Source organism: Equus quagga, chromosome 10 (assembly GCF_021613505.1).
Source record: "Equus quagga isolate Etosha38 chromosome 10, UCLA_HA_Equagga_1.0, whole genome shotgun sequence".
NCBI lineage: Eukaryota > Metazoa > Chordata > Mammalia > Perissodactyla > Equidae > Equus > Equus quagga.
Window position 1 is genome coordinate 81,290,222 of NC_060276.1, and position 22,833 is coordinate 81,313,054.

General features: G+C 36.9%; 1 protein-coding gene across 5 annotated transcripts in view; it reads right to left on the reverse strand.

Annotated features, from left to right (window-relative positions):
• The window catches only part of LOC124245612 (melanoma-associated antigen D1), a 58,190-nt gene extending 45,262 nt beyond the window's left edge, over positions 1–12,928 (reverse strand). The window contains exon 1 of one of the 5 annotated variants that reach the window (XM_046673097.1): positions 12,844–12,928. Coding sequence is in view for 2 of the 5 variants with exons in the window: in XM_046673095.1 (XP_046529051.1) it covers positions 6,357–6,384 (28 nt within the window). In the remaining 3 variants the exon portion in view is untranslated. Of the gene's footprint in view, positions 1–6,356; positions 6,405–12,843 lie in introns of those variants that run through there. The other 4 variants (XM_046673099.1, XM_046673095.1, XM_046673094.1 and 1 more) reach the window with 4 other exon arrangements.
• Between the last annotated feature and the right edge of the window lie 9,905 nt (positions 12,929–22,833).

Here is a 22,833-nt window from a genome sequence, read left to right on the forward strand (position 1 = left end):
CCAAAACTATTTCTTTCTACTTGCCCCTTTTCCTTAACTCTACTAGACCACAGAGTGGCCTCTCAACAGACCATTTCTTCAGGTATTCCTCAAACTCAAGGCTAGATGGCATACTCAGACACCTACTATACATGGTCTAAATGACCAGTTGCTCTCTGGTCCTCACACTCAGAGGATTCTCATCCACTGTCAGATTAACTGCTACTTCCATGCAAAATTAAGTTCTTAACATGGTGCCTTCCAGGAAGCCTTCCCTAAGCCCCTAGGATGGATTAGAGATACCCTCCTCCATGTTTCTATTGACAACACCACACCCTGGTCTCTCCTTCATCATAGTGCTCCCTGTTGCAATGTCCGTGTCTATCTCAGCCACCACATTCAGTAGAAAATACACTTAATTCAACTATATGTCCTCATTATGCAGCAAGTAGTTTAGATCACTACATTTTTACTTATTTAATTGATTAATTAATGGTTTACCTAACTTTTCTAAGGCTTCCAATCAATCCATCATCCCTACTGGTGTCCTAGGATTTCTGACATTCTTAGACTGTGTACTTTTTCCTCTCTCACCTTCTATGACTTCCCCTTTTGTTCACTCACATTTCTTGCCTGCCAGAGCCCTGGGAAAATATTTTCCTACTAACCAAGAAGACAAATAGAGAGAATGAAAAGTAGAAAGCCACGCCCATTTCCCCCTTGAATCTATGAGTTCACTGTTCTTCCCACCTGAGATCTTTCCTTTGTGACCTCTAGAATCCCCTCCTTGAAAAATAAGGTTATCCACCCTCTTCAGTGATTTATAGAATACCCCCTTCACCTCCTAGCCATAACAACGTAGTTCTTTCCTAAGCCTGCTGATTTCCCCACACCCCTGGTCCTAAAATTCCCAACTGGCAAACCACGGCACCCAGGTATGCTGCACCTCTGTGTAACATACTATTAAAGCAATATCTGTCAGATGGACATCCTCAGGGGGGTTTCCACATGATATAGAACAGAGTACAACATGCTGTAAAAGGTAACAGGCTTAGTGTATTGTCCAATTGGTAATAAACAAAGATGACATGTTTTCTAGAATAACTTTGCCTTGTGAGTATGTAAGGGACTGCAGTCAGGGCATTAAACACCTTGACACTAAAAATGAAAGGATATCAAGTGAAGAGCCACAATAAATATGCCACTGTTTTCAATGGCATATTTTCAAAATTAAATTCTCAACATGCATAGAGAAAGCAAAAATAATAACAATAGCAAAAACTAAAGAAACAGTGAACTAAAACATGAAATAAACATCTCCTAATTGTAAGTAATATTAGTGAAATAACTAAAAAATATAGGCAGGTCCATGAAGTACATTAAATACTAATTTCAATTAAAGTTTAGAATTACTTATTATTTCATAATTAGTATTAAAATTTCAAAAATCAATAACACAGATGTATAATATTTCACATCTTCCTATAGAACATTTTGTCAATTTTCTGAAAGTTGATAAACTCATACTTTTTTTTTTTTTTTGGTGAGGAAGATTGGCCTTGACCTAACATCTTTTGCCAATCTTCCTCTTTTTTGGCTTGAGGAAGATTGCCCCCAAGCTAACATCCATGCCAATCTTCCTCCACTTCATATGTGAGACACCACCACAGCATGGCTTGATGAGTGCTGTGTAGGTCCAAACCCACATACCCTGCACCACTGAGGCTGAGCACGTGAATTTAACCACTATGCCACTGGGCCGGTCTCCACATATAGTTTTTAATTGCTACAAATGTACTTCTACAAAATTCAGGTAATTAATAGTGTGCCATAAACAAGCAAACATAAGAGCAGACTCTAGGAGGCAATCCAGATGCTAACGCAGCTATCCTCACTTCTAGCTGGCCACAGAAATAAACCAATCAAGGTTCTCAGTCTTTGAGACGCTCAGAAAGAAATAAACAAGCCAGGGCCCTCACTAGCAAAAGACTCCCTAAGGGATAGCTTCTGGGAAAGAAATGAACAAGCCAGTTCTCTCCTTGGAGTTGGCTAAAGACAGTTGTTCAATGACTCTCCAAAGACACAGGGTCATCTAAGCCACTATCCTAGTCTTCATACTCTGCCGTCCACAGATGCTGGGTCTAGTCCTTGATGCTTGAGTCTCAGGAAGAGATAACTGAGTCAGAGCCCATCTACAGAACCCCTGGCTAATTGGTAAGATCAACTGGCCCTTCCAAGAAAGAGGAGCATTTTAGGATGCTAATCCAGCATCCCTCATTTTCAAATGGCCTCAGAGGCTGGACAACCACACTCAATTCTGGGGCCCAATTCTTGGGCCTTGAGATTATGGGAAAGATAAGACGAAACTAAAGCTCTCCTATGAAAGCCCCTTAAAGTGGCAAAGGGAAATTGTTGCAGGAGAAATGTAAAACAGTAACCAAATCCTTCATATCCACAGCAAATCACAGGTCCTGGCTACCCCAGAAAACTCCAAGCCATAGTTTTCTGACCTCAAGACTGTAGGCAAGAAAGAACCAAGGCATGAATCCTCATGCACTTTTAGTGGTAGTTAAAATTGGTGCAATTCTTTTGGAGATCAATTTTCCATTATCTAGTAAAGTTGAAGATATGCATTAACTATTACCAAGTAATCCCTCTCCCAGATATCTGTATTAGAGAAACTCATAAACATGTGCAACACGAGACATGTACTTTAGCAGCACTGTTCACAATAGCCAAAAACTGAAAGCAATCCAAATGTTATAAACAGAATGTATAAATAGGTGTATATGTGCCCATGTGTCAGTATACATAGGCAAAGAAGTAATACCATAAAAGCCAAGTCAGGATAAATGGTTACCTTTGGCAGAGAGATAAGGGTAAAACTACAGGCTTCTGGATAACTTGCAATGTTCTATTTTTGGTCCTGGAAGGTTCTTTTATGGGTGTTCACTTTACAATTACTCATTTTAGTGTACATTTGCATTTTATGCAACTTTGGTATTTTTATTATAACATACAATTTTAAAAATATTTTTAAAAAAAGAACTCCCTTAAAGCACTCCCAAAGAACATGTGTTCTCAACCTTTCTGAAATAAGAGATGATGTAATGTAGAAAGTATCCACTTCTTTCTGTAAAAGCTATAGGGACTGGCTATCCACATTCACTTGTAATAGGATTCTTGGAAAGGGATGTGTGGGCAAGCCAGGGTCCTCCCAGCAGTACCATTTCCATTCAAGTTGCTAAGGGCAGTTGTCAAAATCCCTCCAAGTAAAGGAATCAATATAGAATGCTATCTTAGCTCCCCCTACATTAAAGATTTTCACGGCTCTGGTTATTGGCAAAAGAAAAAAAAAAGCCTGTGAAGCAAACACAAAGTTAGAACGAAACTAGGGCCATCCAGGACATCTGCTGCAAAGCCGGATAAGGGCAATCATTCGTGCTGGCAGTTGTTGGCCATCCTCTAAATCTTCCTCCCTGCTGTAATCATCCAGAACTACTTTTCTTCTGAATTCATAAGCTCCAATATCCTACCCTGACCACAATTTCTTGTCTGCCATTCGACCTTTTTAACCTCTACTGCGAGCTTTGAAATCTCCATACAACTTCCCCTGCATCCACCCACATATTTGCACAGCTTCTCTTTCTCTGGTTTCATAGAATCCTCCTGAGAATACACATTCCCTGATGAGACTATATCCCATGGTCTATAACCTGAACAAATCTCAACAGTTACCTCAACAATCCACTTAGCCCCTCAAACTTTCCACCACCCACAGTCATCACTACCGTATTCACAAGTCTAAAACCAAACCCAATGTCTGCCTTCCTTGCTCCCATTTCTTGGCACCTGAGCACACTTGAAAAAAAGAGAAACTAAAATCACTTTATTTCCAACTCAGATAGGTGTTTATTACTGCCCATCAATTTTCTCTCATTTTCTAAAGAAGGATGCAACCCTCCTCCTTTCCTCTGGACCCTGGCCATTCCCTCTCACACTCCAGAATGCCCTTACTACCTTATTCACAGAGAATATAGGGGCACCAAGAAAGAAACTCCTTCAATCTCTTGCCTCTCCAAAACCTCAAAAACATGCCTTTCTGACCCTCAACTCTGATGTCAGAAGTGATACCTTTTCTCTTGTTCATGGTCAGTCCTTCCACATGTTCTCTACACCACATTTTTTCCACATATTGCTTCTCCAGTTATCCCTTTCTCTCCTATATCTTCAACCTCTGTTTTTATCAGCTCCTCCCCTGTAGAACATATAAACTTTTCAAATCTTTCATCCTGAAAATATACATGTACCACTTGTTATCGATTCTACTTTTCACAGACAAGCCCCTTAACATGATAGTCTACACTCATTTCATCAACACTTTCACCAATGACATTATTGGCCCCCTGCACTTTAAAATTCACCAACACTGATCCATACACACTCACTGCCCTGGTTTCCCCTAAATCCCTAATCTACCCGCACCCTCTCAGTCCACATCTTATATAATCATGTAGAGAAATTTCATACTTTATATTAAACAAAGTTTAAGACAGTAGTTTCAAAAGACAAATGCAATAGATGTTCATTAGTATACAACAGTGCCTGGCACAGAGAAACACATAAAAGGAGATATGCGTCTTCAATCATCATTACACCCTCCCAGAGATAACCGTTACAGCTACATTCTAACCTCTGGAAGAAGCTAAGCAATTGTCGTACTCTTGCTCATACTCAAATCATAAGAGGAAGCGGAATTCTCAGATTATTCAAGGATATACAGCTAGGCATCAGTGCCAACTGGTGGAGCTTTGAAAAGGAAGATCACAATAAGCAAAAGTTTTAGTGTGGCCTGTTAAAGAAAAAATTATTCTAACACTTATTAAAATGGTAAGAAAGACTATATTAAGGACTATTGTGACAGGTGTCAAGACTACTGCAATAGAGGAGAGAGACTGGACTCAACTCTGAATACAGTAAAGACAGCTAGGGATCTACAGCCAAGAGCAGATTTGGGAGGAGAGTTACGGATAGAAAATTACTAAAAGGAGACATCAAGGATAGGGGGATTCTTGCTAAACCGACTTAGGATTTTTATTGAAGGCAAGGGTGATCAGATATCAAAGGTGGGGGGATTCTTGCTAAAGTGACTTAGCAGGAGTCTTTCTAAAACTGTGCTGTGCGAGCCAAAGACAATGCCCAAGGACACGGTCTAGTTGAAAAGAGGACTCAGAGGAGAATGACTAAAGTTTGGTCAAGGAAAGAGTCTTTGTTAGCCCTTTCTGGCTCTTCAGCTTTCCTTGGAGAATGTTTCTCCACTGAAATATTCTCTATTTTAGACCTGTGGCAATGAGACGACCCCTGGGCATATATGCACATATAGAATTATAGACATGCAACACTATGTACATGTGTATGTACAGAATCTATTTTATATATATATTATATATATTATACAGTCATGTGTCGCTTAACGATGGGTATACATTCTGAGAAATGTGATGTTAGGCAATTGCATTGTTGTGCGAACATCACAGTGTACTTACACAAACCTAGATGGTATAGCCTACTATACACGTAGGCTATATGGTACTAATCTTATGGGACCACCATTGTATATGCAGTCTGCTGCTGACTGAAACGTCATTATCCGGTGCATGACTATTATTATATATATGTATATGTGTGTGTGTATATACACACACACGCATATCTATATATATAAAATGTTATCTTACACTGTACCCTATATGTGTGTGGTGTATATGAGAGAGTTGTGTGTGTGTGTGCACATATATATAAAATAGATTAGAACATATGTAAATATATATGTATATATATGCGTGCACACACACACATATAACTCTCCAATACATATCTCTCCTGGATAGCTACACTTCTCTCCTTACTGGTCTCCTACTGCCCCACTCCCATCCAGTCACCCAGTACATCACAGAAGGGATTATGTATCTTATTTGCTTAAGACAATTACATTACTTCTCCCTCAGAGCCTGAAAGTGAAATTCCAGTTCTCTGACCTGACCTTTGGGGCTCTCAACATCCTGGCCCCTATCCACATCTCCAGTTTCGTCTCTCCTCCCCTACATAAAACTTCTATTTCAGTTTTAACTAACTACATATATGCTTTTCCTTCAGTGCATCAAGATCCCCCCACCTCTTCCAGTTTCCTCTGACTGAAACACCCTTCATAGCTCCTCTACTTTCATACCTCCTCCGCTCATCCAATATCAAGCATTCTCTCTCCTTTCCAAAGCATTTTCAGATGCCGCCTCTGTGCTCCCACAGCCTGTCACCCCCACTTGCCTATGCCCACCATAGTACTGATCATACTCTTTAGACATTGCCTATTTACTCACTCATATTCCCACCATCATGAATCTTCATCAAGAACAGGAACCAGTCAGGTTTACCTTCACATCTCCTGTACCCAGAATAAGACCAGATACATGGTAGTTAAGAATTCTATAAATTTTTGCTGAATGAATGACTACATAAACAAATGAAAGCCATGCTTAGCCAATTTTCAGTGGAATGCTGCTGGAGTCATTCAAACGTATTCAAAATAATGAGGAAAAGGGCACAACAAAAAGTCAGGGAGTATGACTAAAAAAGTAATAATAATGCCCTGAGCACTCACATCTTGGTTTCTAAGTACCCCTCCCTACTAAAATGATACATGATTGCTCGCAAAATGATTGATTCCAGGGCTGACGCAGGAAGCGTACATGAAGAACCTGAAATATCTCGTGTCAGAAAGCAAGGAAGCCAAGATCTAATGAGACCATGTGAAGAGGATACAGGAGCCAAACAGGAAGGGTTCCTAATTTCTAAGATGACACAGTTTGAGTATCAAAAAAAAAGGATCAAAAAAGATACATATAGAATACATAAAAACCCATGAATTCCTAAAAATACCTGACTTTCTCTTTGTGAAATGTATTTCAGGATAAAAAAAGTAGCTGATAAGGTAAAGCTCTTCTTTATAAAATAATTCCAGTTAATAAATGCAGAAGGTGATAGAAATAGACCACAATCTGTCAACTAGTATTGAAATAATGAATTTAGACAATTATCTTCAACAGCTGCTAAAAGCAACAGGAAGAAGACAGGCAGGAGACACTACAATGGAAGGAGCAGGTTGCCAACATCTGAAAACACAAATCAGTCCTAGCATCAGCCAGAAAGATATCAGACATGATGAAATGCAAGAGAAAGTGCCTATCGCTGCCTGGAATGATTCTTTCTCTTAAAAAACAACTGAAACTGAATCTAATCAAGCCCCAAGCTGTAAATATCAGTGAATAGGAAACATGGGAATAGGAAAACAAAATAAATGCCACCTCAAAGAAGCAGTCATCCAAATCCATTTGTCAATAAGACAAATGACTTAGTTTCTCTAATAAATCAATAGTCTTTAAAATGGGGGGGCAAAAGAGGGTTTTACAGGAAAAGAGACAAGAGAAAAATACATAGTGGTAATAAACTGCCCTTGTTTGGCTATAGATTTAACAAAGCTACTGTAAAAAGATATCTTTAAGACAATGATGGAAATCTGAATATGGACTGAGTATTAGATGGCACAAGGAATTATTGTTAATCTTAAGATATATATTGTCCAGTTTGGAAAGGGGCAGTTGGAGCCCTATATTGTTAATCTTATTAAGAATAATGGCTTAGTGGTTACTTAATATAATGCACTTACGAGTTAGGGATGCATAATGAGTTATTTACCTGTGTAATGACAATGTCTGGGATTGCCTTAAAATACCTCAGTGAAAAAAGTGGGTGAGGAGAAAAGATCAAGCAAAACTGGCAAAATGGTATTAATTGTGGAAGCTAGGGAATGGATACGTGCATGTTTATTTTACTATTTTCTACTTTAAATACATTTGAAAATTTTCAGTAATAGAAGAAAAGACAGAAGCCAGTGTGAAGGGGCTCCAACTGACCCCTTCCAAACTGGAAAGTTTGAGCAACAGAAGAAATAATGACTGCAATGAATTGAAAAGTACTAAATATATAAATATCCATCAGTTCAACAAAATAGAGAAAGTGACAACAATAAAATCTCAATAAATATACAAATAAATTAATCTCGGTTTGAAGATGGTTTTAAATAGCAGCTATAAAAGGCTTGTGGGGGGAAAAAAGAAATTTGAAAATGAATTAGGTATTAGATGATATTAGGGAATTATTGTGAATTTTTCTTGGTAAGTAATGGTAATTAAATTATTAACAAAATGTTCCTAACATTAGATGAATGTTGAGATATTTAGGGGTGAAATGTCGTGATATGTGCTCCTCAAATTGATCTATTAAGTGGTATCTCAATTAAAATGCCAAGAAGAATTTTTGTGGAAATTGACAAGCTGATTCTAAAACATACATAGAAATTCAAAAGACCAAGAATAACCAAGGCATTATTGAAGGAAAAGAACAAAACTGTAGGACTTAATGACCATATATAAGATATATTATAAAGTTACATCAATTATGGCAGTGATACTCATACAAAGAGAGAAAAATAAACCAAAGTGAACAGAATCCAGAAACAAATCTGTATATATAACCTAATCATTTGATTTATAAAAAAGATGACACCATAGAAGAGAAAGAACAATCTTATCAATAAGTGGTATTGGGTTGACTGGATATCCATTTTGACCAAAAGAACATAGCCCTCTACCTATATCCATAACTCATACTGGCAACATACACAAAAATCAATTACAAATGAACTGTAAATATAAATGAGATTTTAAACAAAAACATAACATAAAAACTATCTTCATGACCTTGAGAAAGGTAAAGATTTTTTAACTAGGACAAACAAGGAGTAGCCACAAAGGGGAAAAGTCACGAATTGAGCAATATTAAAATTGAAATATTCAGTTCATCGAAAGACACTATTAAGAGATCAAACTCTAACTGAGATTTGTAATAAATATACCTAACAAACTATTTACATTCTTATTATACAGAAAACTCTCCTACAAATCAATAAGAACAAGTTAGTCCGAGAGAAAAAGTGGTCAAAAGACTTAACAGGTACCTCATAAAAAGATATCCAGGCCAACAAACATATGGAAAGATGCACATTTATCATCAGAGATAGGCAAATTAAAACCACAATCAGATACCATTCATAACCACTAGAATGCTTACTTTTTTTTTTCTTAAAAAGAAAAGACAATGACAAGTGTTGGCAATATTCTCGAGCAATTGGAACTCTCAAAAATTTTTACTGGGAGTTCTTTAGTACAACCACTCTAGGAAACTGGCTGGCGGTATCTCCTAAAGCTAGTCATATACATAACCTATGATTCAGCAATTCTACTCTCAGGTATATGCTCAACAGAAACATGTGCATATATCACCAAAAGAGATGTACTAGAATGTTCACAGTACTATTTACATGCCAAAAAATGGAAACAAGAAAAATGCCTATCTCTTGTGATATATTCACATAATGGAATACATAGCAATGAGAATGAAGGAATTATCACAACATCTAAACAAAATCTTAAGCCAAAGAAGTCAGACTCCAAAAAATACATACTATTCTACTGTATTTTTACAAAGCCCAAAAACAGGCAAAATGATAGCAGTAATAGAAGCAGGATCGTGATTAATTTGGAGTCGAGCTGTGACTGGTAGGGGATACATTCAAGGGCTCTCAGGCGCTGATCATGTTGTTTCTTAACCTCATTGCTGGTTTACAGAGGTGTGTTTACAGAGTGAAAATGCTTTGAGGTGTACACTTATGTGCCCCTTTCTGCATGTATATAAGTTTACTTAAAAACAATGCCTGCAAATCTAAAATGGTTCAGCCAAAATATAGATCAAAAAGTAGATAAAAAATCATACCTCAATAAAAAAAAAAATGGATGGCTGGATAGACAGACAGTGAGCAAGCGAGTCAACAAGTGAGCTAGTATGGCAAAAGTTAACCACTCTTGAAGCTAGGTTCAGAGTATAAAAGCATTCATTGTAACTCTACTTTAAATTTATACTTGTTTAGGGCTGGCCCGGTGGCGCAGCGGTTAAGTTCACACGTTCCGCTTCTCGGCAGCCCGGGGTTCGCCAGTTTGGGTCCCGGGTGTGGACATGGCACCGCTCAGAAAGCCATGCTGTGGTAGGCGTCCCACGTATAAAATAGAGGAAGACAGGCACAGACGTTAGCTCGGGGCCAGTCTTCCTCAGCAAAAAGAGGAAGATTGGCAGTAGTTAGCTCAAGGCTAATCCTCCTCAAAATAAATAAATAAATAAAATAAATTTATACTTGTTTAAATTTTTTATTAAAAAATGTTCAAGTAAAAAGAGTCATCATGCCTCTCAGCTCTTAATATTTATAACTAGGAAGTAATTCAAGCACCTGATATAATCTGACTTGTGAAAGGAAACTTTAAAAAATGAAATTTCTATACCCAGATTATGTCTTATAAAATAATAAAATAAAATATTCTGTATATTTTCTATTTATCATTAGTAAACAGAGAGAAACAGACAGGCAAACAGAAAGAAAGAGAGAACCACGCCACGGCTGAGTGCCTGACAGACCTTAATTCCATGAACTCCACCACCATTTAGCAAGTTACTATCCACTTCCGAGCCTTGGTTTTATCATCAGTAAGATGACCTTAGAGGGTAGTTTTTAACATTAGGGGGCAAACTATATTTAAAAGCTTATCTGTTACAGACAAGCACTGAATTCATTTCAATTTACCATACCAAATATTTACAGGCAACATATTATGAACACACAGTGATAAGAGCAGTGAGAGAGGTAAGCAAATATGCTGTAGGATAACACACAGTGCAACACAAACAGACTGAGGAAGAGCTGAAGATGGAGATCGAGATATGTCTTCCTATAGGGGCTGGCAGCTGACAATTCACCTAAATGGTAGCAAGAAGCTAGCCAGGAAGAAGAGATATAGGAAATTTATGTGGATGGATTAGACTGAGTAAGCAGAGTGCTGCATTAATACTATGAAGAAAAGTGACTGGGGGGGGGGGGGAGTGTGGGAGGGTGTAGAAAGCAGAGTGAACAAAAAATGCAGAGAGTGACATGGATTATCCTGTTTTCCCACTAATATCTGTAGTTTGTGCCCTCACTTCCTTTAGGTTTCTGCTCAAATGTCACCTTACCAGGGAGGCCTTGTTGATCATCCTTTCTAAAATAGTACAACCCCTCCCCATCACCACCTTACTCTAAATTTATTATATATACATTTATTGTCTGTCTCTCTAGTTCAAAAGACTTTGCTTTTGTTTTTATCTTCCACTGTTGTATCCTCAGTGCTTAGAACACTGGCACATAAAAGTTATTCAATAAAAAATTCTTTAATAATTGGATGGATGGATGCACAGTGAGTTGAAGCCAGGATGATGATGTTTAAATGCTGTGTAATTATGATTTGAATAGAGAATAAAGAGACATCAGCAATACCCTTCGAAAAAGTTCCTAAGTGTTTTGGTGTTATGAAATCTGCCTCATTGTTTATTCTAAAACAACTGAAAATTAAACCAGGCCTAGAAAAAAGAATCACCTCTTATTTGGGCAAGCATAACACACTAGTTACAGGAGAAGGAGGGAATAAATTGTTTGTTCAAGGAGATCCTTGGTTAAATTTTTCTTTAGAGCCTGAAAAACCCTCACCCTTATTATCAATTTAATGATTATTTTCCCTCACTTGGGTAAAGAATTGAAATAATAAATTGTGATTATAAACTAATATTCTCATAAGATAAATTACACATGACAAATGGAACAGAAAAACATATTTCACATCGCAAAAAACAGGAGAAAAAAGACAAAGTTTACATTACACCAAACAGGTAATACTTGAGAAGCTACTAGGAAAAATCTTTGTCTGAAAAATCTGCCAGCTTGCCGTTCCGTGTTACCAGAGATCAAAAAAAGATTTGCATAATAAATCCAACTCGAATGAAATAAGAAATTTGTGATTGGATGTCCTATCTGTCAAGCATTTCTGCTCTATGAGAAGTTCTAAAGGGGATTAGAAAGGTTCCACCCTCTAAAGCTGACACCAGGTTACAAGCAAAACCCATTATGTTTGCTCCTCTAAAAATGTCAAGATTCAGTTCTATGCCAATTTTTTTTAATGTCATGAGTAGAGGACTGAAACCAGTGCAATATCTGATGTGTAATTTTGTTTAGAGTAAAAAAATAAAATAAAAGTACATAATAATTTGAACGAGTCCCTATGTCTCTTAGGGCCCTAAAATTTCTGCTTTTTTGTGTATTTTTAAAAAGAACAAAAACAGCCTTGGCCTTGAAATTGAAGTCACACCCGATTTTGGAAAGTATCTAATTCACTGGGCTCTGCAGGACGGGGACAGGAGCGATCAGAAGCCTTCAGGGGGAGTAAAATACTGAGGTTTGAAGGGAATAGAAGGAAGAATGTGGGTTCAGAGTGTGGGAAGGGAGTTGCGAAAGTTCTGAGGCTACAAGGGGGCGGGGTGAAGGATGGGAGTAGAGGTAGGAAGGAAATCTGTGGTAGAGGGAATGATTCAAGCTCAGAAAGATCATGAAGAGGATCGGGGATAATGAGGAGAGTTGAACGACCAAAGATAAAAGGACCACAAGAGTCAGAAGGGGGAGGGGATGACGGCCTGCCATCTCCGGAGGAGTAGGAGGGCGGAAAGCACAAGCATCAGTGAGACTACCGGAACCACAAGCATCAGAAACATCCTTCATACTATGTACTCTAGGGATGAATTCTTCTTTCCACTCCACGTTAGAGCAAAGAGGAAAGCTTCCCTGGAGTGTTTCGGCGTTCACTTGCGAGAATTACCAGTCCCTTTCTTTACACTCACCTTGATGAAACAGACGGCAACACGACGACGGCGTGACCGGAAGTGCTATCGTCTTTTGTTTGGCAGAAGGTTAAGCTTCTGCGCCACACAATCCCGCCAGCTCAACTTCCCTCCAGGCAACTTCCTGTGCCTCTCTAGCAAGCTCTTGCAATCCTTTAACTCGCTGGCTCTCTCGCCAGATCAGAACCCGGATAGTGATGTAAACTAGGCTAGGAGAGGGAATCGGTGACTTTTTGCAAATCCTAGCTCTAGTCTTCCCAGGAACTGCAGCGTCTCTGACAAACCCCATGTATTCAATTTGTCACCTCGCCTTGTTGATTCAGCCTTTGAAATACCTCCCTTACCCTTAGTCCCTTAACTTTTGGATGTCAATAGTTACATGTTTACTATACTGGTTTACTGTTTTCTAGCTCACCATTTTGAAAAAAAGTTCATTTTTATTAGTGGCATACTTCGATTTCAGGATTTAAAAATCTTAAATCTAAATCATTTTTGTATTACGATGGTATCCAAAGAGTTACACATCCTACTCAAGTTTCCAAATAAATTAAGGTGAACTCATTTAGAAAGCATTCTTGTGTACTTATATACTCCCTGAGGAAATGACAACTGACAAAAACTTTCAATAATAAGAATAATCTTTACTCTGGTTAAAAGTTCAATATTGAATTACCTATTGCCACTATCTCCAGAAAGTTCTTCTGGGCCCGAAATCTATACCTCAGTTATCCTCTTTTGTGGTTATTTTCAGTCAATCCACAAGTATATACTGAGCGCCTATCATGTGCCAAACACTATGCTACACAGAAGGGCATTGCACCAGGAGCCTACAGGGGGTAAAAGTGACATTTAAACATGTAAAAGTCCAGCATAAAATACGTGATTATCAATGTTCGTTCAATGAATAAATGACCAAAATGTGGTCAACGTAATGATGGGAGCCAGCACAAGGTCCTTACATTGCTGGTATTTTTATACTTAATTTCAACATTTTGACTCATATTTTGTCATTCAACCAACAGATGTTGAACAACCCACTCAGTGTAAAGTTCTGTTCCTGATATTTCCTGTATAAAGAAGAATAAGGCATAGTCCTGGATTTCAAGACCCTCCAACCAGTGGGGGAAAAGAACGCATAAACAACTAGCAGCACTATAATGTGACAATAATAATCAGTAAAGAGGAGACAGCGTAGGAACTATGGCTATCCCATTGATGGGTGAATACTAAAAACCTAAAATAGACCTTATCTCCTAGAGGATGCTCAATACAGACTTGTTTAATGTTGAATAAATGATTAAATGGATGAATGAAAGGGAAGGATGGCAGTGGAGTTGAAGTATAATGTGAAAAGAGCAGTGGTGAGAGATGAGGCTGGATGTAAGAAGAGGCCAGAGAAGAAAGGATCTTACATGTCATGTTATGGAGTCTAGGCTTAATTATGAGGAAAACAGAAAGTCAAAGAAGAATTTTAAGGAAGAAAGTATATAGTAATATTTCAAACCAGAATATAGAAAATGGGTTGTACTGGTGCAATCTGGAGGCAGAGAGGTTGGTTTAGAGGATATTGTGGTAATCAATGAACAAATACAGAAAATTAGGGGCTTATGCTGTTAGGAATTAATTGTATTTGGGAATTGAGCTGAAAAAAATTAGCCAATGGATTATCAGAAATCCAGAGGTGTTGAAACTTGACTATTTTCCTTGACTCTGTTCACATTCAAAACTTTTGTTAGTTCATGCAACAAATATTTACTGAGCAGTTAATATGCACCAGGCTCTGAGGATAGAGCTGTGACTAAATGGAGAAAAATTTCTGCCCTCACAGGAGTTACATTCTTGTGTCAGATAATAAAATTTTTAAGAAAATATATGCTAGAATGTGACAAGTAGGGGCTGGCCCCGTACCCTATGGTTAAGTTCCCAGGCTCCGCTTGGGCAACCCAGGGTTTCGCTGGTTCGAATCCTGGGCACGGACATGGCACCGCTCATCAGGCCACACTGAGGCAGCGTCCTACATGCCACAACTAGAAGGACCCACAACTAAAATATGCAACTATGTACTGGGGGGCTTTGGGGAGAAGAAGGAAAAATTTTTAAAAAATAAAAATCTTTAAAAAGTGATAAGTGCTATGAAGAAATAAAGCAGGTAAGTAGGATAGCAATGTATGTGAGAGGGGGTAGGGGTTGCCATTATAGAAGGGCTCACTGAAAAGGTGATGTATGAACAACATTTATAGACTTGATCCACTTCTCTCAGTCACCAGGATCACTATCTTAGTTCAGATTCTCCATATTTCTCCCTAAATCCCAACTCCTTATCATGGTATACAAAAGCATTGGTAGCCTAATTCTGTCTCTCTCTCTCTAGCTTCATCTCTCACCACTCAGCCTCTTCCACCCTAAGTCCAAGTCTCACACAACTGCTTATAGTTTGGAAAGTGCACTAGGATCTCAAATCTTTGTGCTGTCACACTCTAACTCGTATTCACCCTTCATATTTTATCTCTTTCAGGACATCTTGCTGACTCTTCCTTTTACTCCTTAACCAAAACCAGACATCTGCTCCTCTTCTCTGCTTTTGCCACGTATCCTATTCTTATCATTTTTTTTCATTCACTCAACATTTGTTGGTCAACTACTGTGTGGTTGTCACCGTTCAAGGCAGTAGAGATACATGCATAAACAAAGGAATGAAAAAATCCTTGCACTTTGGAACTTACATTTTAGTGAGGAAGACATGCAGTAAACAAAATAACAATAAATATGAAACTTATAAAGCAGTAGTTCTCAACTCTGGGCGCCCATTAGAATCACTAGGAGAGCTTTTGTCTTTCTTCTTCTTTTAATACCAATGCCTGATCCCCATCCCAACCAAAATTAATCTAAAGCCCTAGGGGTGCGGCCAGGCATTTATATATATTTTTAAAGCTCCTTAAAGTGTTTCTGATGCACAGAGGAGGTTGAAAACTATTACCCTACAGGCTGTGCCTCAGGAAAAAACAAATGATCCCGGAAGGACAGTCTGAAAAGCTAGAAGGAATGGAGAGTAAACAAAATGGTAAACTTGTATTTCAATCTAAAAACAAATATGGTATGTAAAAAAACATAATAATTATGACTGAGTTGTGGGGTTGAAGAAAATGGTGATTCAAAGATTATGAACAAAACTATTATATATCTCAAGAAGAGATGGACATAAGAATTAAATTGTTTGAGAGAGAAGTTAATATATTTTTAAAGTCCAGACATTAAGTTAAAAAATTGTAATAAATATTCAAGTGTTACTACTAAAATAGCAGAAGCACAGTGAGAGTAAAATATAGAAAAGGAAAAATGCATAAATTTAAATCCATAGAGAGATAAAATGGAATAGGATAAAAAATTTCAATCATTAAAAACAGGAAGCACAGACCTACATAAACAAAAAGACATATGGATTGATGGATAGTGTTTACCCCTGGGGTAGGTGATGAGAGGCAGGGGAGGATCTCATAGCCAGAGAAAATTTATTAATGTTTATCTTGCTCTTGGCTTGAGAAATGGTCAGAAGTGTTCATTATACCATTGCTTTTATAATTTACAAATATATCATGTATATTATTTTGTATATATCATATATTACAATAAAGATACAGAGAATAATTTAAAAAAATAATTAATTACCAAAAGATGAGATAAAATGATATACAATAAAAACTTTCCATCTTATATCTGGCCCTTAGCCACCCAGTGAGTTTCTTATTCTTTCAAAGATATTTTATACATATGCAAGCAAACAATTGTATATGTATTTTTTACATTTTTACCAAACGACAGCATATGATATAAACTATTTTGTACCATGATTTTTTTCACTTAACTATATATGTACCCCTTCATTTCACCTTGGTGTGTAAAGAGATTTGTCATTTTTAAAAATTGCATGCAGTAAATTACTTTTTTGGCATGTACAGTACTGTGAATATTAGCACATGCATAGATTCATGTAACCACACTACAGCCAGAATACAGAATGATGCCTAAACCCCTCAAAGTCCCTACGATGCCCTGTTTTAGTCACACAGTCCTCCCCGCTTCTCAAGCCTGGCAAAGACTTATCCGTTATGTTTCAATCTCGTTTCTTCTTTTCTAAAATGTCATATAAATGGAAGTATAGCATGTGTAACCTTTTGAGACAGACTTTCTTTACTTAGGATAACACTTTTGAGATTAACTTAGGTTGTTGTATGTATTGATCATTCATAAGTTTTTATCTCTGAATGGTATTTTGTTGTATGGATATATCATAAATTGTTTATCCATTCACCAATTGAAAGATATTTGGATGGTTTCCACTTTGGGAGATGATTAATTGAGCAGCTATAACATTCATAAGGAGACTTTTGTGTCAACGTAAGTTTTAATTTCTCAAAACAAATGCCTAGGAGTAAGATTGCTCATAAGTGGTTATGATATGTAGATGTTTAACTGAAAAAAAACTGTGAAAACATTTTCTAAAGTGGCTGTATCATTTTGCGTTCCCACCAGCAATGTGTGAAAGTTCTAATTGCTCCACATCCTTGCCAATACTTAGTACTCATCATACTTTTTATATGTTAGCCATTCTAACAGGTATGTAGCAGAATCTCTTTGTGGTTTTAGTATGCACACCGTTTGTTAAAAGGACTACCGTTTCTCCATTGAATCTGCACCTTTGTAAAAAATCAATTCACCGTTTTTGCATTGGTCTATTCCTGAACCCTCTGTTCTTTTTCACTAATCTATGTGTCATCCTTCACCAATACCACACTGTCTTGATAACTGCAGTTTTAAAGTAAATCTTAGTCTCAAGTGGTGTGATTCCTTGAAATTCGTTTTTCTTTTTCAAAATTGGTTTGGCGATTCTAATTCCTTTCAGTTTTGCTATAAATTATGGAATTAGCTTTTCTATAACTACAAAAAAATCCTGTTGTGATTTTTATTGAAATTATGTTAGACCTATAGATTAATTTGGGGATAACTGTCATCTTACTATGTAGACTCTACAAATCCTTGAACACTAGATGTTTTTTCATTTCTTTTGATCTTAAATTTCTTATTTTATAGTTTTCAACATGCAGATCCTGTTTATTTTTGTTGTCGTTGTTAAATTCACACCTAATTGCTTCCCATTTTTGGAAGGGAAGTTGTTTTCTTCAATTTTGTTTTCTGCAGCTATTGTAAATGTTTTTTTTTAAATTTAATTAGTATTTTATAGATATCTGATTGATTTTGTGTGTTGACTTATATCCTGAGTTTTTGTTAAATTCACTTGATATTTCTAGGGGTTTTTGTTTTGTAGATTCCTTAGGAATTTTTCCTAGACAATTATGTCATCTGCGAATAAGGAAAGCTTTTTTTCCCTCTTTCCAGTTAGTATGAATTTTATTTCTTTTTCATGCCTAATTGCACTGTTCAGGACTTCCACCACAATATTGAACAGGAGTGGTGAGAAGAACCTCTTTGCCTTGTTCCAGAAGTTAGGGGGAAAGCATTCAGTTTTTCAAACCCTGGCCGAGGGGTTAAGTTGGTGCGCTCCACTTCGGCCGCCGAGGGTTTCGCCAGTTTGGATCCTGGGCGCAGACACAGTGTTGCTCTTTAGGTCATGCTGAGGTGGCGTCCCACACGCCACAGCTCGAAGGACCCATAACTAAAACATACAACTATGTACTGGGGGGATTTGGGGAGAAAAAGCAGGAAAAATATCTTATTAGAACTGATAAATGTGCTTAGAAAGTTTGTAAAGTACAAGATCAATGCACAAAAATCAATTGTACTTTTATACATTAGCATTGAACAATCTGAAAATGAAATCAAGGAAACAATTCCGTTTACTACAGAATCAAAACACATAATTAGGAATAAATTTAACAAAAGAAGTTTAAAAGTTATATTCTTGGGTTACAAAACACTTAAAAGTAATTCAGGAAGACCTAAATAAATGGAAAGAAATCCCATGTTCATGACTCAGAAGACTCAGTATTGTTGAGATGACAATACTCTCCAAATTGATCTACAGATTCAAAGCAATCTCCATCAAATCATACGTGGATTGTTTTGCAGAAATTGACAACGTAGCCCTAAAGTTCATATGGAAGTTCACGGGATTCACAATGGCTAAAACAATATTTAAAATAAGAACAAAGATGAAGGACACAGAATTCCTGATTTTAAAACTTTCTAAAAGCTAGAGCAATCAAGACACTGTAGTATTGGTGTAAAAGTAGACATGTAGATAAATGGAATAGAATGGAGAGTCCAGAAATAAACTCTTGCAATTATGGTGTATTGATTTTCATTGAGTGTCAAGACAATTCAATAGTTGAAAGAATAGTCTTTTCGGTGGCCCTGAGCAACTGAATATCCACATGCAAAACAATGAAACTGGAACCATGCCTTATACTATATGCAAAAATTAGCAAAAAATGGATCATAGGTCTAAATATTGGGGCTAAAGCTATACAAATCTTAGAAGAAAATATAAGAGTAAATCTTTGTGACTTTGAGTTAGGCAAAGCCCTCATATATGACACAAATGCATAAACAACAAAATAAAAAATAATAGGTAAAGTTGTACTCATAAAAATTAAAACTTTTCACGCTTCAATGAATATCATCAAGAAAGTGAAAAAAAACTTTTTGGTTTCATGTAGTCCCATTCTTTATTTTTTCTTTTGTTTCCCTTGCCTGAGGAGACATGGTATTTGAAAAGTTTCTGCTAAGACCAATGTCAAAGAGCATACTGCCTATGTTTTCTTCTAGAAGTTTTATGGTTTCAGGTCTTACATTCAAGTCTTTAATCCATTTTGAGTTATTTTTTTGCGTATGGTATAAGATAACGGTCTACTTTCTTTTTGCATGTGACTGTCCAGTTTTCCTAACACCATTTATTGAAGAGACTTTCCTTTCTCCATTGTATGTTCTTGGCTCCTTTGTTGAAGATTAGCTGCCCATAGATGTGTGGTTTTATTTCTGGGCTCTCAATTGTGTTCCTTTGATCTGTTTGTCTGTTTTGTGCCAGTACCATGCTGTTTTGCTTTGTAGTATAGCTTTGTAGTATATTTTGAAATCAGAGAGAGTGATACCTCCAGTTTTGTTCTTTTTTTCTCAGAATTGCTTTGGCTGTTTGTGGTCTTTTATTGTTCCATATAAATTTTAGGATCCTTTGTTCTATTTCCATAAAAAATGTCAGAGAGCATGAAAACACTAATTCGAAAAGATATATGTACCCCTATGTTCATTGCAGCATTATTCACAATAGCCAAGACTTGGAAGCAACCAAAGTGCCCATCAACCAATGAATGGATAAAGAAAACATGGTATATATATATACAATGGAATACTACTCAACCATAAAAAAGACAGAATCACGCCATTTGCAACATGAATGGACCTTGAGGGTATTGTGCTAAGTGAAATAAGTCAGACAGAGAAAGACAAATATGGTATGATTTCACTCATATGTGGAAGATAAATGAATAAACACATAGATAAGAAGAACAGATTGGTGGTTACCAGAGGAGAAGGGGGTGGGGGAGGGCAAAAGGGGTAAAAGGGCACATATGTATGGTGATGGATGGAAACTAGACCTTTCATGGTGAACATGATGCAGTCTTTACAGAAGCTGAAATATAATAATGTACACTTGAAGTTTATACAATGTTACAAACCAATGTGACCTCAATAAAACAGTTATTTTAAAAAGTGGAAAGAAAACACTCTAAATGGGAAAAAAAAAGTTTGCAAATCATGTATCTGATAACAGACTTGTATATATAATACATAAAGAACTTGTAAAACTCAAAAATACAAAGAGAACCCAACTTAAAAAAATGAGCAATAGATCTAAATAGACATTCCTCTGAAGGAGATATACAAAAGGCCAGTAAGTACATGAAAAGATGCTCAGCATCATGAGCCATCAGGAAAATGCATCCCAAAACCATGAAGAGAGGAATTATGAATACAACCCAGCCAGTCATTCAGACTGTCCACCAGCTCATCCCCAGGGACCCAAAGACTGAGTTTTAGTGAAAGATTACAGTAACAAAAGAAGGATGCAAAACCAAAGGAAGCATAACAGTTCCCTGGGCATGGGGCCTGAGATAATTTTGGTGATGAGCAAGGTGAGAAAAACTGGGAGCAAAAGAAACCTCCCTGAGTTCTCTCAAAACCATTTAGGTGGAATTTGGCAAGGACTGTAGTTTCTGAAGACTAGGTGGGAGCAGAATCAAAGAAATATTCCTATTTAATTATTACTTTATTTCTTGGCTGCGGAGGTCTAGGAAACAGGAAAAATTGGTAATTGGCAGACAAAAAAATCATAAACTCAGGAAAGACTACCACTGATTTTTAAATAAAGTTTTTGGCTTGCTATCTAGAGAGGAAAGATGCAAAAGAGGAAGTAAGCCATTACTTTTTCCACAGCATCATGCTGCTTTTCTTGATCAGAGTCAGGGTCATAATTCCAGTAGCATAACTCACTTTCCCTAGCATCTATTGACGTTCTACCATGTGAATGATAAATAACTGGTAACAGTGCAATTGGGGTGGATTTTAGTGTCAATCTGGGAAAATCTGAATACTTAGGCCCAGTGTTGTTGGACAAAAAACATTGGCAATGATGTGGAGAAAAGGGAACCCTGGTGTGTTGTCATTGGGAATGTAAATTGGTGCAGCTACTATGAAAAACAGTATGGAGTTTCCTCAAAAAATTTAAAATAGAACTACCATATGATCCAGCAATTCCACTTCTGGGTATTTATCCAAAGAAAATAAAAACACTAATTTGAAAAGATATATGATCCTCAAGTTCATTGCAGCATTATTTACAATAGACAAGACATGCAAGCAACCTAAGTGTTTATTGATGATAAAGAAGATGGAGTACATATATATAATGGAATACTATTGAACCATAAAAACAAAGAAACTAGTGCCATTTGTGACAACATGGATGGAGCTTGAGGGCATTATGCCAAGTGAAATAAATCAGACAGAGAAAGACAAATACCATATGCTCTCACTTATATGTGGAATTTAAAAGAAAACAAAACAAACAGAAAACCAAGCTCATAAATACAGAGAACAGACTGGTAGTTGCCAGAGGCAGGGAGTAGGAGGTGGGCAAAATGGGCAAAGAGGTCAAAAGGCACAAATTTCTGATTATAAAATCAATAAGTCATGGGGATGTAATGTACAGCATAGTGACTATAGTTAATAATACTGTATTGTGTATTTGAAAGTTGCTAAGAGAGTAATCCTAAAAGTCCTCATTTCAAGAAAAAAATTTTTTTTGTAACTATGTATGGTGATGGATGTTAACTAGACTTATTGTGGTGATCATTTTGCAGTATATACAAATACTGAATCATTATGTTGTACACCTGAAATTAATATAATGTTATATGTCAATTATACCTCAATAAAAAAATAAAGTAAAAAAAATCCACTCTGTTCTGTAATAGCCACCTGTAAAAGAAAATCTGAAATGAGACTATTTCTAGAAAACAAGGATTAACAGCTGAAGTGTGACAGCAATAAAATTACATGGCTTTATCCTCAATCTACAGATTTACTGCAATCCCAATCAGAATGCCAATGACATTCTTCATGGAAACAGAGCAAAGAATCCTAAAATTAATACGGGGCAACCAAAGACCCCAAATGGCTAAGGTAGTCCTGAGAAAAAAGAACAAAGCTGAAGGTATCACAATCCCTGACTTCAAAATGTACCACAAAGCCAGAGTGATCAAAGCGGCATGGTATTGGTCCAAAAACAGACACACAGATCAATGGAACAGAATTGAAAGCCGAGAAATAAAACCGCACATCTATGGACAGCTAATCTTCGACAAAGGTGCCAAGAACATACAATGCGGAAAAGATAGTCTCTTCAATAAATGGTGTTGGGAAAACTGGACAGCCACATGCAAAAGAATGAAGGTAGACCATTATCTAACGCTATAC